Source organism: Cololabis saira, chromosome 19 (assembly GCF_033807715.1).
Source record: "Cololabis saira isolate AMF1-May2022 chromosome 19, fColSai1.1, whole genome shotgun sequence".
Classification (NCBI taxonomy): Eukaryota; Metazoa; Chordata; class Actinopteri; order Beloniformes; family Belonidae; genus Cololabis; species Cololabis saira.
Window position 1 is genome coordinate 8,690,795 of NC_084605.1, and position 16,329 is coordinate 8,707,123.

The 16,329-nt window shown below is 44.4% G+C and overlaps 1 protein-coding gene across 1 annotated transcript; it reads right to left on the reverse strand.

Annotated features, from left to right (window-relative positions):
* Window positions 1–912: 912 nt before the first annotated feature.
* LOC133419360 (neoverrucotoxin subunit alpha-like) lies at window positions 913–8,782 on the reverse strand. Its single transcript, XM_061708493.1, has 4 exons — window positions 8,708–8,782; window positions 7,897–7,992; window positions 3,242–4,705; window positions 913–1,546 (listed from the first exon to the last, which is right to left on the reverse strand). The coding sequence occupies exons 2-4, from the start codon at window positions 7,985–7,987 to the stop codon at window positions 993–995; spliced, it is 2,109 nt and encodes a 702-aa protein (XP_061564477.1). The 5' UTR covers window positions 7,988–7,992; window positions 8,708–8,782; the 3' UTR covers window positions 913–992.
* Between the last annotated feature and the right edge of the window lie 7,547 nt (window positions 8,783–16,329).

Genomic DNA, 16,329 nt, shown 5'->3' on the forward strand with positions numbered 1-16,329 from the left:
ACATCCGTGTGTGCTCGTTCATTGCTGAACATGATGTATCCTTCACTATTGCTCAACTGCTTGTAAATCTATGTAAAAAAATAGTTGATAAAAGAGCTTTGACGAACCTGACCATTTCTAATCAGCATGCCAGTTATATGAATACACATGGCACAGCACCAGAGTTTAAAAAACGGCTATCAGAGAAGCTCAAAAAGAGTTTTTTCATTAAACATTGATGAAGCCACCAGCCGGAGCATGGACAGAATTATGAAAGTACTTGTTCACTTTTTTGATGACGATACGGCCAGAGTAACAACTCAACATCTGGCAAGCAGAAAAGTGAATCTTGCCAATGCTTCAGTACTCCTGCTGGAACTAGAAGATGTCCTGCAGTCTTATGAGCTTGAGTGGAAACAAGTCACAAGTTTTCTACTGGACAATTGTGCTGTTATGAAGGGAAAGAGGACTGGACTTGAGACACAAGTTAGGAGGGAGAACCAGCAACCACCTCCTCAGGGCCAGCCAGGTTCTTTCCTCTCTTATTCTTCAACTGTTGCACTGTAGGTGTTTTGCAAATTATATATATATATATACTGTCCTTTACTGAATTAGATGGTTGCTAATCAACAATTCCCCCAATTAATTACCCTGCCTGAGTTTCACCTGCCCTTATAACATTATGACCTTTAGTTTAAAATATTCACATTGATTGTAGGTCCTCTTATTCCCTGTCAAACACAATGACAACTAACGAAACTTGATATCAAAAGCATCCATAGTGAAAAGGAAAATAATAGTCAAAGGATGTGCCCCCGCTCCTGGAAAAAAAGTTCAGGCTCAGGATTTTTTTTTACTTTAAGGGCTGCCTAAATCATTTCAGACAGAAATACCTCATATAGTCCCTCTGGACTGGACTTTGAAGGGTGGGGGGTGGGGGCGTCAACCTGTCTGTCTATTTTCAGCTCATGCGGGACCCACAGATAAATGCTGGCTGGGTTGTGGGTCCAGGTTTACAGACAGAGGTGAATTAAGGTTTTTTCACCCTTCAACTGAAGGATTAGATAAAGAGGCTCAGAGAATGTGGTCTTGTAGGTGTGAAAGTGAATCAGTTTGTCACCAATGACTTTGTAGAAGGACAGAGTCCCTGCAGACCAGTCCAGGTACACTCCCAGCTGGCCGATGCTAGTTTTGGGATCATTATCCACATAGTCAGCGTATGAACTATGTAATACATAGTAAGTGAAGGAGCCTCGTTCAAACCTATGGCCAAAAGACCAAGACATGTCATTGCGTCCTACACTGCACTTGTAATGGTCTCCTTTACATGGAGCTCCACCGTAGGTCACACCCACATCTACACCACCCTCACAAGTAACGCTCCACTCCACCTCCCAGTAATGACGACCAGTCAGCTCCTGTCTGCCCAGAACCTGAACATAATGATCGTATCTCTGAGGGAGGTCGGGATACGACTGCTCTTCTCCTTGTGTCGCTTTCTTGTCTCCTTCAGACAGGAGGATTCTGGGATGTGCCGTGTCTGGATCCAGGGAGAGATCAGTGGCATCTGATGGAAAGAAGAAGACCAGATCATGATCAGCCTCGATTTTTATTCCCTTGTCGGCATATATATTAATGGTTAATACCAAGTTAGGTAAAACCTAAAGCATACATGCATTTTAATCTTCAAACTAATTTTGTTTTTTTTTTTGTGTAGGTGTGCATGGATGTGTGTGTGAGTGTGTTTCCTTCAGTCTTCTTAGGAGTATACTATATTTTATTGCTTCCTCAAGAAAAGGAAGAAGAAAAAAAAAATTCTGACAAAGTGGACTAAGATCACCAAAAGTGGAGCGTGAAAAAGTAGGAAAGAAAAGACAGTGATGGGTGCAGTTTGGTGAGTGTGTGATGTGTTTTAGTGTGTGAATAAATGTATAATGTGAAAAGAAAGAGACATAAGACAGACAGGTATCTATGAACAGAGGACAGAAAAGGGGGGGGGGGGGGCGGGGGGTGTTGGCATTCGGTTCATTGAAAACAGTTGGTGTGTGTAGTGTGTTGTGGATGCATGGGCTGATGATCAGGCTTCATGATTAAAACTGATTTTCATTTTGTGTAACAGATAACGTTGAAAAAAAAACGTCAGAATTTTTTTTCAGAAATGTTTTTTAAATTATGCTAATTCAACACTTGCTGCTGTTACAACAGTCTGAATCACACCGCACTACTGGGCTTCCGGACAATGAGCTTGCAAGTTAGCCACCTTAGCAACCTTGCCACTATATTTTTCAAGTTTTCAGACCCTTCTAACTTTTTCTCAAAAAGTCAACATACGACAAATCCAGTGATTTTTCAGGGATTATTAAAGACTTCTGGATACTCAAACATGAAAACTGGGATCATTGTCACTCTGCTCAGCGAGCAACCGGTGTTGCTGTGGGACTTTCTTATAGACTTTCTTATAAAGGAAGAAGTATCTTTCAATAAAAAAATGATAAAGCTGTAAGAAATAGATTGAAAAAATAAAGGTCAACTGCTTTATTATTTCACTAAAGGGGGCCACAGCAGCACAGACTGCCCACTAAGAGGAGTGACCAATATACCAATAGACCAAAATACCAGCTTTCATGTTAGCATCTCCAAAACTCTTCAATAATAGTTGAGAAAGTCACTTGATTTGTCGCTTTTCTGAAAAAAAGTTCCAAAGAGAATGTCTGAAAACTTTCTAAATATAGCGAAAACAATGAAGATAGCTAACCCGCTAGCTTACTGTAGAGAAACAGATTAGTGTGGTGGGATTGGGTTGAATTAGTGTAATTCATATATTGATTCTTGAAAATTTTGACTTATTTCAGAATCCGTAAGAATGATCATTTTCATGTGAATCGACTCTTTTCAACACCTCTAGTGCTAAGTGCTGATCACTTGGGATCAGATTTCTCTGTGTACAGGTTAATATCAGGTCTAAATGGGCCAAAGATTGGAATATGGTCATCTGATAATTATATACTCTGAATATGACCTTATTCATGACAAAAACCCTCAGAATATCATAGCTACATCATCACTGAGGAACAATGGAGTATTGCTGTAAACATACCTATTGGCTACTGGTCAAAAGAAAGTTTGTTTTGTTTTTTTCCTGAGAATAACCTCCCTAAAATAAATTGTGATCAGTGAAAGTCTGGTCCAGTCAGGTTTGTGTTGGAAAGTAACTACACTCCATTTGGTAGAAAGTGAAAACGATGTACGAAAAGTGACTTACACCACATTAGATCTCTTTTGTTGGTTATGTTTTCCACATTGGTGACATCAGGCTTTGAGAAGTCATCAGTGAGTAGGACGATGTTCCTGTAGTGGTAGATGCTTGCTCCTTCATATTTGTCATTTGATATAACTGCTATAAGGAATCTGTATCTGCTGTTGTTCTTCAGAGCTCTGTGAAGTTCACCGAACTCTTTGGCTTTTTCTCTCATTTTGTTTATCACGTCTGCTGAGAAGAACCACTTGGTGGATGGACTTCCGTCCCTGGCAGCAGTTGAGGGCAGCGGATCCAGGTAATCAGACATTTCCTGAAGATAGGGGTCAGTAGTTTCCACAGAGGTGAAGACAAAGCACAGAACATCTTCTACTTCTGGATCAAGAAGCTCTCTGTCCAACTCTGCCTGATTCCTGACGATCTTTGCTCCCTCCGTCATCTCCACACAGGAAGTGATGACGCTGACTTCTCGCTCTTTATCTTCCAACCATTTCTTTAATTTCTCCAAACTGAATGGGGATGTTTCTTCACCATCAAAGGCAGCTTTGAACCCTGTCTCATCTTTGCCTCCTGCCTTGAGGGACTGAAGAGTCTTTGCCATTTTCTCCTTGACTCCAGCAATGTACTTGTCACATAGATTTTGGAAATGACTCAACCTTTCATGAATCAGTGGGAAATAATTGTTTTCTTCCAGACAATCGTTGCATCTCATTTTCAGGTCCTGAAAACCTCCCAGAAGATCTTGAGCTCTTCCTGTAAGTCCAGGACTGATCTCAGGCGTCACCTCTGCAGCGCTTGAATCAAAGTGATTCAGCGGCATCATCCAGACTTTCATAGGAACCCCGTTTTCTCTGTCGTCTCCCAGTAGCTTTGGCAGCTCTATGTAGGTCTTCACGGCATCTTCAAAATTTGCAGGGTTGCTTTCAAGAATGAAGTCTCCGTAGAATTTGCAGGTAAACTTATTGGCCGTGTCCTTTTCTTCATCACTCAGCTTGATGTCAACTTTGCCCTCAACATTAAATGAGGGGATCTTATTGATCACAGCCTGCATGCTGCCCTCGATCTTCTGAACATTGCTGCTGTCTAACTTCTCGCTGTCAAACACAAAGAAAGCGTTTGCACCATAAAGGATGCCGGTGACAACGTGAGTGGCCAACGTCTTCACAGAATCATCGATCTGCTGGATGTTCTTGGAGTCAAGAGCAGTCAGCTGTTTGAAGACGGTGGTCGATTTGTAATGACACGTCACTCGGCTCTGACGGTGGGACTTCTTCGCATCGTTCAGATATTTTGCGGATCCGTTAACTTCAATCAGTCCACTCATGAAACTGGCCTTCAGGGAGGCGTCAACATCCAGCAGAGAAGACTTTTCTTTGAAAGAATCAGATGCAGCGATTTGAAACTGACTGCTATGCTGAGGATTCTGAATCATCTTCTCTTTAAGAGTCGTCTCATCCCACAATGTGATACCTTTAAGACATGAGATCAAAGCAGGGTTAGAATGAAAAACCAGGTCCTCAGAAACATTAACATACCTGTATACATGTTGTATGTCATCTATATACTGCTTGTCAAAAGACTTTAAAATAAATCACGTGTTTGGAAGTCACAGAAAAACGCTGGTTAAGCGTCTCGGCGAAGGCGGTCACTTTTCTTCCCTCGCTCCCCTCCCTATCTGTCCTGCTGCTGCTCTCTGTCTTGTCTTTTTTTCACCTTGTCTGCACACATATTAATGGTTGATACCATGCCGGTACAAACCTAAGGCATATATATGTGCATTGTTACTATATTTAATATATATACATATATATATATATATATACACGCATACATACGCATACACATACATATATATATATATATACACATACAAACACATACACATACATCCACTGCCAATCCAGGAAGCAAGAGCACACTGAGGCACACGTCGAGCACTGGAAATCTGCAACAAAAACCACAAACGAAACCCCGCCACCCGAGAGACCAGAGGCCGACAAGGGAGAACCCGGAACCCAGGCCACCAGCAACCCCACAGAGGGCGACAAAAGGGGGCGGGAGGCAACTCCACGACATAGGAAGAGGCAGCCAGGGATCCCGCGGAGGCGGAGCTCTATCCAGGCGATCCCCGGCCACCCGGTCCGGGCTGGACATGCGGCCAGGAGGCCCTCACCCCCCAGGCCAACGACCCTCACCCGGCGAGGGGCCAGCCTGCCCGGAGAGACAGAGCCGCCCCAGCCGCCGACGCGGGCAGGTGCACCCGCCCCCACGAAAGTGGCCCTCCAGGACCAGAGGGGCGCCCCGCCGCAGAGGCAGCGGGGGGGACCGGAGACGGGCCCGGAGAGAGGGAACCCCCCAACAGGGCGACACCCGCGCGGGCCCGACAACAGAGGGTCCCAGACCCAGGCATCCCATTCATCCATCCATTCTATCTATAATAATACTAATAATAATATAATATACTAACAACAATAATGATGATAACAATAATAATAATAATAATAATAATAATAATAATAATAATAATAATAATAATAATAATAACCATCTTTGTATAGTAATAATATCAATAAATTATTAAATATTATTGTCCTGCCAATGGAGGCCCAAATCCTCCATGGCAGACGGCCCGGTACAGTTCTGAAAACAAGCCACAGATGTTTTGAGAGAGGGGGAGGGCAAGTGGGGGCAGAGCCACTTGTTTACATTCAGCAACAGCTTGGGCCAAGCTGCTCTGTCAAGTTCAGATTATAGAATTAACAATTGTATTGAAAGAAAGGAAACAGGCAGACTCCAGTAATTTTCCGTCTGCCGTTAAGTCTCTGATTCCTCAATGGCGACTCCAAACAGACGAATTTGTGATCAATTCCCGCCGAGCCGAGCTTCCAGCTTCTCCAAGCTTTTCTCCATCTTGCCAATGAGCTCAAAGACCGCCGCCAGCCTATTAAATAAAATAGCCAACTAATAAATGGTAACTCTGAGATATCCAGATCATTGCAAAACACTTGCTCTGAGTCCAGTCATTGACTATCTAAAGAATGATTTTTCGATCATTTTACAATGTACTGTAATTTATTGGCTATGAAGTAATACTGGAAGTTAGGTAACTCCAAACCTCCACATTCTTTGGATTTTTGCAATGTCTTCAAACTAATACGTGGTGTTTTATTCTTCCACAGAAATGTTGATACATATGACCAATGACTTAAACCAAGAATGAGGGGGTTTGGATGGTATCATTGAGAAAAAATAATTTACTTTTGGTAAAACCATCATTTTAATGGGGACTTTTCTTCCCATGAGAGAAATGGGAAGAGACTTCCATCTGGAAAGATCATCTTCTACTTTCTTTAATAGCTGAACATCATTTAATTGTATTAACTCTGACAGCCTAGGCGAGATATTTATGCCTAAATATCTAATGTTCCCTGATTGTAATTTAGTATTGACTATATTGCCAAAATTGCAGTTAACACACAAAACAGTGGATTTAGACCAATTAATAGAATAGTCAGACAAGATAAAAATCCCTCTATAAGTGCAATTGTCTGTGATAGTGAAGTTTGTGAATTCTGGAGAAAGAGTAGTATGTCATCCGCATAAAGACTTATTTTGTGCTCTAATGTTTTGCATTGTATACCTTTAATATATTGAAGTTGCTCACTGTCTTGTCATTCTATTGGAGGGTCTCTTTTCACATCTTCCAAAAACTTTCTAAAATCATAGAATTGGTTAACTGGTCTCTTAACGCAATTGACCAATTTTTCTTGACGAGAAGACCGGGCAGAGCAGAGCCCTCTTGCCCCGATCGAACGTTTGATGCTGGATACACAATGGACTCCTGGAAAAAGTGGAGCATCATGTGTCTGTCCATACTGTCGGTCGAGGATGTTGAAGATGCCTTCATAATTGGATTTCTATAGCAGGATTTTGCTTTTTAGAGTTGTTGGTTACCTGGCATATGGACAAATTCAGAAAACATTGGCAGCTTTTCTGGCTATTTTGAGGCTGCCTGGTGGGTGTAATGGATATGTTACGCTATCAACACTCAGACTCAGACGCTGTGTGAACAACATCTCAAACTGGATGCAAATCTTGAACAAAGTCGCAGGCTGTCTGTGGTTTTCGAAATCATTGGCAGGATATAAAAGATCTTGGAGAAGTTGCAAGCTCTGCTTGGTGGAAATTGACCACAAAATCGGCTGTTTGGAGATCGCCAGTGAGATGTACCAGGGATCTTCTAAAAGTAGGATGGGAGGTAGAGCACAAGCCTACACGGAGTTGATGTTAGTCCATCCCGACGGGGAGATGGAACATGACATGTGGAATCAGACATTTTTTGTGTTTTCTATTGAAACCACTTTTTTCTGTCAGTTCCTGTCAGGTTGTCTAGGCTACATCATGTCAAGTAAAATGGACTTTTAGTCATATGTTTCCAAATTGTATAAAGTCGTATTTGGATTAATGTGTGGTAATGTCCAAACAAGGCTAAACTGTTGTAAGTTTTATTTTATTTTATTTTTTCCAATTCCAATCCAAAAAAGTTTTAATCAAACCATCAAAACTCTGACTGGCAAACAGATGAAATGATGAAAAATAAAAACAGTAACAAACAGGAGAAGTGATTTCTCAAAGTCAGAACTCGAAGATCCTGGTCTTACCTGGGAGGAGTTTATCTTTCTGAGCATCGTAAAGCATCCCCAACGTAAAAGGTCGACCCAGACTTGCTACTTCCATCATCGGTGAGGCCATGTCTCCTACAGGAAGAAAAACACCCACATACATGAGATGGATGGATGGATGGCACTTTCAAAATGAAAATGTCTTCATTTGTACACACTCTATTTCTTTCTTTCTCTCTCTCTCTCTCTCTCTCTCTCTCTCTCTCTCTCTTCCTCTCTCTCTGACACACACACACACACACACACACACACACACACACACACACACACAGAGATCAAGTTAAAGTAAGAACTAAATTAAAGTGCATAAATGATCACCAGTACGTCGCAGTACTTGCAGAAAAAAACTGATTATCCACAAGTTGAAACAACAACCTGTGAATTTCTCCAAATTTACACCAAAGTCAGACTGCAGCGTTGTGAAACACAGAAAGCTTCATAAAATCGCTGCACCTCGGACTCACTGATCATGTTAAATGTTAAAGACCATGACAGCACAACTTGAAGAAGACTGAATCAGTAAAGTTTGGAAGAATTTTCAGGAGAAAACCTCTAAAAAGGTCGTGTACTGTAGGCTCGACTGAGGTTCACAAAACTGCATCGGAACAAATGAGCAGACTTCTGGAAACATGTCCTCTGGACAGATGAGACCAACGTGGAGATGTTTGGTCTTCATGTCCAGAACCAAGTTTGGAGAAAACCAAACACAACATTTCAGGGGATGGCGGTGAGATAATCAGCGGGACTGGAAGTAAAGAAACCTCCTCCACGTCTCTCTCTTTGTCCTCACCTGGTAAAGTGGTGTCACTCAAACAGTCAGCAGGTGGATCTTCTTCCCTTCAACCTGGAGCGTCCTGGAATTTCCTGGAGCTTCAAGGTTGCTAATGTTACAGAGTCATTTATACGGTTGAAATATCCTCCCTCCTCCCAGACCACGCCCGCAGCTGGATCACTGGCACAGTCCTGTCCATCAGTGCCCAACTTAACTAGACATGATGGATAAACTGGACTGTCGGTTAACTTGTGAGTACCTTTGACATGTGTAATAACTTTAATGTTACTTTGAATGCATTGAACAAAATTTTATACATTTTATATGTTCAGAACTCAGGAGTTTGATCATGTCAGTTCAGGATGTCGTTGTCGGAATCAGGGCGAAAGTTGTGAAATCTTGACTTTGATGGAGTAACATGTCAGGACACGCAAGTCATCATGATTTATGTTTTGGAGTTCTCCATCTGACAGTTTATTTGGTTTCACAATAAAAGGTGTGTCTTTTGACACAAAATTTAAGCAACATTTCTTAATATCGATGACATTCAAATTTGAGGTGGCCGTGTTTCCATGATGCAACACAGTCATGTTTCAGCCATGATGTTTAATATAAGAATATAACTTACAAACAAGAAAGATTTCTGGCTTTCACAGACCTGTAACTTCTTTTTAAAGAGGCTCCTCTGTCCTCCATTTGTTACCTGTATTAATTGCACCTGTTTTTTTTTAACTTCTTTTTATTTCTTTTAACAAGTTCAGACATACAGTGTCATATAGCCAAAGATACAGCAAAGGTGCCAGCATGAAGTAGTCCGTGGGTTTCTGCATCTGTTCATTGTCCATGTGTCACATAATCCCTATGAGGATGAGTAGTCCATAGGCAGAGGGGTATGAATACAAATTGCACCTGTTTTAACTGGTTATCAGTATAAAAGATACCTGTCCACAACCTCAAACAGACACACTCCAAACGCCACTATGGCCAAGACCAAAGAGCTGTCAAAGGGCGTGAGAAACAAAATTGTAGATCTGCACCGGGCTGGGAGGACTGAATCTGCAATAGGTAAGCAGCTTGGTGTGAAGAAATCAATTGTGGGGGCAATTATTAGAAAATGGAAGACATGCAAGACCACTGATAATCTCATTTGATCTGGGGCTCCAGGCAAGATCTCACCCTGTGGGATAAAAATGATCACAAGAACAGTGAGTAAAAGGCAAGGCAAGTTTATTTTTATAGCACAATTCAACAAAAGGTAATTCAAAGTGCTTTACATCAACATTAAAAGCAGCAAGACACAATTAAACAGTAACAAGTCAATTAAAAAGGGAAATAGAAATAAAAAATAATAATACCGTGCCAGACTAAGAGTGGTTCACAAGCATATCATGGAGGAGGAAAAATCGAGGACCGGACCACCACGTCGCCTGGATCGGCGTCACCGGGTCCCCTCCCTGGAGCCAGGCCTGGGGTTGGGGCTCGATGGCGAGCGCCTGGTGGTCGGGTCTTTGCCCATGGGACCCGGCCGGGCTCAGACTGAAATGGCGACGTGGGCCTGCCTTCAAGTAGGCTCACCACCCGTAGGAAGGACCGCGACAAGCCGGTCCCATGTGATCTGGGTAGCAGTCGTGGCGGGGTGCCTCGACGACCCAATCCTTGGACCAAAACCCTCTCAGTAGGGACATGGAATGTCGCCTCGCTGAGGGGGAAGGAGCCAGAGCTTGTGCGTGAGGTTGAGAGATACCGGCTAAAGATAGTCGGGCTCACCTCCACACATAGCTTGGGCTCTGGAATCAGCTCCTTGAAAGGGGCTGGACCCTCCACTACTCTGGAGTTGCCCAGGGTGAAAGGCAGTGAGCTGGTGTGGGCTTGTTTATAGCCCCTCAGCTCAGTCGCCCTGTGTTGGAGTTTACCCTGGTGAACGAGAGGGTCGCTTCCCTGCACCTTCTGGTCGGGAAAAAGTTCTCTCACTGTTGTTTGTGCCTACAGGCCGAACAGCAGTGGGGAGTACCCGGCCTTCTTGGAGTCCCTGGGAGGAGTACTTGATGGTGCTCCAACTGGGGACTCCATTGTTCTACTGGGGGACTTCAACGCTCACTTGGGCAATGACAGTGATACCTGGAGAGGCGTGGCCTCCCCGATCTGAACCCGAGCGGTGCTTTGTTGTTAGACTTCTGTGCTAGCCACAGTTTGTGCGAACACCATGTTCAGGCATAAGGGTGTTTATCAGTGCACGTGGCACCAGGACACCCTAGACTGGAGGTCAATGATCGACTTTGTTGTCGTTTCATCTGACCTTCGGCCGCAGGTCTTGGACACTCGGGTGAAGAGAGGGGCTGAGCTGTCAACTGATCACCACCTGGTGGTGAGTTGGATGCGCTGGCGGAGGAGGAAGTTGGACAGACCGGGCAGACCCAAACGGATTGTGAGGGTCTGTTGGGAACGTCTGGCTGAGGCCTCTGTCAAGGACGGTGCATGTTGGACTCCGACAGGGCTGTCCTTTTTCACCAGTCCTGTTCATAATTTTTATGGACAGGATTTCTAGGCGTAGCCAGGGGCCTGATGGGATCCGGTTTGGGAACCTCAGGATTTCATCTATCCTTTTTGCAGATGATGTTGTCCTGTTGGCCTCATCGGACCGGGACCATCAGCATGTGCTGGGGTGGTTTGAGGCCGAGTGCGACGCGGCAGGGATGAGAATCAGCACCTCCAAAACCGAGGCCATGGTTCTCCACCGGGAAAGGGTGGTGTGCCTTCTCCGGGTGGGTGGAGAAGTCCTGCCTCAGGTGGATGAGTTCAAGTATCTCGGGGTCTTGTTCACAAGAGGGGACGATGGAGCATGAGATTAACAGACGGATCGGTGCAGCGTCCGCAGTTATGCGGTTGATGTACCGGACCGTCGTGGTGAAGAATCCGAGTCGAAAGGCGAGGCTCTCGATTTACCGGTCAATCTACGCACCTACCCTCACCTATGGTCATGAACTTTGGGTAGTGACCGAAAGGACAAGATTGCGGATACAAGTGGCCGAGATGAGTTTCCTCCGCAGGGTGGCTGGAGATAAGGTGAGGAGTTCGGTCACCCGGGAGGAGCTCGGAGTCGAGCCGCTGCTCCTTCACATTGAGAGGAGTGAGCTGAGGTGGCTTGGGCATCTGTATCAGATGCTTCCTGGACGCCTCCCTAGGTGTTCCAGGCATGTCCCTCCTCCCTAGGGAGGTGTTCCAGGCATGTCCCACCGGGAGGAGACCCCGGGGAAGACCCAGGACACGCTGGAGAGACTATGTTTCTCGGCTGGCCTGGGAACGTCTTGGACTCCCCTCGGAAGTGCTGGAAGAAGTGAGAGAGAAGTGAGACTGCTGCACCACGACTCGGTTCCGGATAAGTGGCGAAAAATGGATGGATGGATGGAATACAGTGAAATAAAATAAAATAAATACATAAAATGACAAGACAAGAGGTAGAAAAGAGGGGGCGGCAGTAGCTCAGGTGGTAGATCGGGTCGTCCAATGATCGGAAGGTCGGCGGTTCGAATCCCGCTCTGTCCCAGTTTGCTGTCGTAGTGTCCTTGGGCAAGACACCTTACCCACCTTGCCCCATGTGAATGTGTATGAATGTGTATGAATGTTGGTGGTGGTCGGAGGGGCCGTTTGGCGCGATATGGCAGCCACGCTTCCGTCAGTGCCAGGGCAGCTGTGGCTACAAAACATAGTTTACCACCACCAGTGAGGATGTGTATGAATGAATAATGATCTCTGTAAAGCGCTCTGGGTGCCTTGAAGGGCGCTATATAAAACCAAGTAATTATTATTATTATTATAAAAAAAATAAAAAGCACAAGTTGTTAAAAAATAAGGGCAGTAGAGTACAGCAGGTAAATATTTAATTTAAGAGTACGTTTAGGTAAACATGATGATGTGTTAGATGCGTTTCTTGTTCCACAGTCAATGTAGTGGTTTATTAAAGTGGGTTTAAGTTCACAGTTTGCTTTCGCTTTATGACTGACATAAGGTGAGTATGTACCAGTCTGTTTCATCAAATCAAATCAAATCAAATTTGTATATAACACATTTCCAACAATAAAATTCAGCATAAAGTCTAAAGTATCTTGTCTCTTCTCCAGATAAACAACACACCTGTCAGGACACGCAAGTCATCATGATTTATGTTTTGCAATTCCCCATCTGACAATTTATTTGGTTTCACAACAAAAAGTGTGTCTTTTGAAACAAAATTTAAGCAACATTTCTTAATATCAATGACATTCAAATTTGAGGTGGCCCTGTTTCCATGATGCAGCACCGTCACTGTTTCAGTCCTGATGTTTAATATAAGTATATAACCTACAAACAAGCAAGATTTTTGGCTTTCACAGACCTGTAACTTCTTTTTTAAGATGCACCTCTGTCCTCCATTCGTTACCTGTATTGATGGCACCTGTTTTAACTGGTGTAATGGAAAATTTTGGTATAACACTGTCTGTTGCCTGTTTTCATTCCTATGCCAAGGTCATGTTCCTTTGACACAGACCCTGGCACGGTTGCCAGGGTGATGGGTGATGTTTTGTCTTTTCCAGCTCCCAAAGTATAAAATAACTTGGCTCTAATCTTCTTCAGCGCACTCAGGACTGACGGTTTATGTGACCGGTTGGACTGTGTGGCTCCGTTCAATTGAATGTTTGTCCTCTTTTCATTAAATCTTCAGAAAGACAGCTGAGGTGTCCTGACATTCTTTTTGAACAACAATTTTTGCCACCACAATTTGGCGACCCAGATGGGACCTCATCTGTGCCGGATTTTTTCCTTCTCTCCTCCGGAATCGAAGGTGTTTTAAGCATGCAACAACCTCCTACTCCCCCATCAAGTGAAGGTCGAGTGAGGGCCTCTCGTCCGGAGGGGGGTTGGGAAGGTCCCCGCACCGACTGGGGTCGAACGAACCCGGTGGCTTCAGAAACGCCTCGCTGTTCTTTTGGGTGAGTTTTGGAAAGAAAACGGCCGAAATAAGGTGCGCGCTAACGTCTCCTCTCTGCCTATTCAGCTGATGTTGCCAGTAGTCCAAGTATTTGGTACCGGGGAGGGCTGGTCCAGCCAGGGTCTGAGTACCTGGGCTGTACTGGGACCCCATTCAGTTTGCGAGAGGAAAAGCCCCTGGGCTGTTTAAGGCAGGGTCTGAGTACCTGGGCTGTTTATTACTGGGGCCCCATTCAGTTTGCGAGAGGAAGGCCCCTGTGCTGGTCCAGCTGGGGTCTGAGTACCTGGGCTGTTTGTTATTGGGACCCTATTCAGTTTGCGAGAGGAAAAGCCCCTGGGCTGTTTAAGCCAGGGTCTGAGTACCTGGGCTGTTTGTTACTGGGACCCCATTTAGTTTGCGAGAGGAAAAGACCCGCTCTTCGGTGCGACATCAGCTGTAGGTCGCCAGACGTGACGGATCACGAGTGCTTCTGTAGCCGTGGTTTGAGAGTGGAAGACTACTTCAAGTCAGGAGGACTTGAGGGCTCTGGATTCGGGGAATCCGAGTGGGCCAGACGGGGTCTGGGGGCGGCCTGGAATGCCTAATCCGATTCTAGGAAGAGCTGGAGGATTTGTGTTTGTGCTCTGAGCTGTCTGTTAATGTCTGGCTTACAATCTTGACTGTCTGGAGGATAACAAATAATTTTGAGAAATAATTGGAGTTGGAATGTTTTCCTGTTGATTATGTCGTGGGCTTCTGCGTCTAGAATCCGGTTTGAGTTAAGTGGGTAATCCGAAGTATACCTGGTAGGATTTAAAAGATGCAGCATTTGGAAGCAAACGGGTAATCCGAAGTACTACCTGCTTCTTTAGGATTTAAAAGATGCAGGACTCCAGTCAAATCTGAACCGTGACTTTTTCTAATATATTTTTAATCCAACTTTCTCTGTGAAAGAGCTGCGCGAGTGTTTCCGGCTGTTGTGACGTCACAAACCCTGATAAGCGGAAGACCTTGGTTAGCCATGGTGTTGTTTTTTTTGTGTTTTTTTTTTTTTTTCCTCTCCTTCTGGAAATTTAGACTCGCAACACGTCTGAGAGGATCAAATAATCAGTTGTGGAGGCCAGTTTTTCAATAAGCCTTCTGGGAGTAATTTTTCCGAAGGACCAGATTTTTCAGCACTAAATGTGAGATATATGATAGTTAATTATGGAAAAGAATAGAACCCACAACCTTTGTCGGAACTGTGGGTCAGACAACTTAAATTCCCAAAATAAAGAAAACACAAGAAATAGAGAGCCTGAGCGTTAAGCAGCTGGAGGCTTAAAAAGAAAAATTAAAAACAAATTTAGATAGATTGGAATGTTGCTGAGTGAGGCAGACACCCAAACAGACTGTGCCCCAGTGTGTGAAGCTGGACCCGGTCTGGACTCTGCGCCCCCCGCCCCACCCGCCCCCCCAACTAGCGCCGGGACCTCAGGCAGAGCTCACCAGCGCCTGGACTTCAACCAGTTGCGTCCGTTTGCCCCCCTCTGCCCCCAACCCCACCCGTGGGAGCACCCCTCCCCCATCTTCACCCGTTTCACCCATCGGAGAGATGAGGAAAAGTGCTGGGAAGACTGGCTGTCTCAAGGACATTTTTGACTGGCAGAAAGCCTGCGTTTCGCCAGTAAAATTGTGAGACTATTGCTGCAAAAGGCTGAAAGAGTGCAACGGGGGGCCGGACTGTCTAGGGGTGGCGAGGAGAGCCGGTGAGGTGTCCGGTGGACACGCGGAGGCCGCTGTGAAGTCTGCAGAACACGTGAGCACCTAAATACTAAATACACATACACACAAGAACCTTGTTTTTCATTTAATAGGTCTGGATTTTATGTTTAATGTCCGAAGGGAAGGGAATGCAGCACTTGTCTGTTTAAGATTAGATTATGATTTAAGATTATAACGTAATTTATTAATAGACGTTGGAATTGAGTATTGTGTCAGGAGAGGTTATTCATGACGTGTGGGTACGCACCCCAATGCTGTTGTAGCTGCTTTCCCGTGATTAATATCTTCTCAGACGTGGTTATTAATGAATAAAGAACTTCAAGTTACGTGAATGCAATAGTAAAATTAAATAAGTATCGTTAATTTTACTCATGCCGAACTGTTAGTGAGTTAAAGGCTTCATTATAATACTTTCAGCTGTTAGAACAATTGCAGGGGCTGGTTTATACTTTTTGTTTATTCTACAGCAGGAAAACTCTTGCATCACATGCCAGACTGGAACGCCTCATTCCCGGTTAATTAAAAATGAGGTACAAATAAGATGAAGTGATATAAATGGACTAGAAGCGAAATGGATTCGACCTGAATTCACACGCTATTTTCTCTCAGGTTCCGGTAGTTTTATTTATTTTTCCTCAGCATTCCAGTCCATCCTAACAGTCAATTTTGTTTGCTGTTGTTTTGATGGTAAAATTTTGTTTGCTGTTGTTTTGATGGTAAAATTTTGTTTGCTGTTGTTTTGATGGTAAAATGTTACACTGTTGTTTTGATGGTAAAATGTTACACGTTTGTTTTGATGGTAATATGTTATACGTTCACTCGTGTGGGGTCGGCTCGACCGGGGGTCAAGAGACCTGGTGACCAGCAGGAGTCTGGGAGACCCGGTGACCAGCACAGGGGTGATAGCGCTCCGGCGTCACGCCGGATTTCC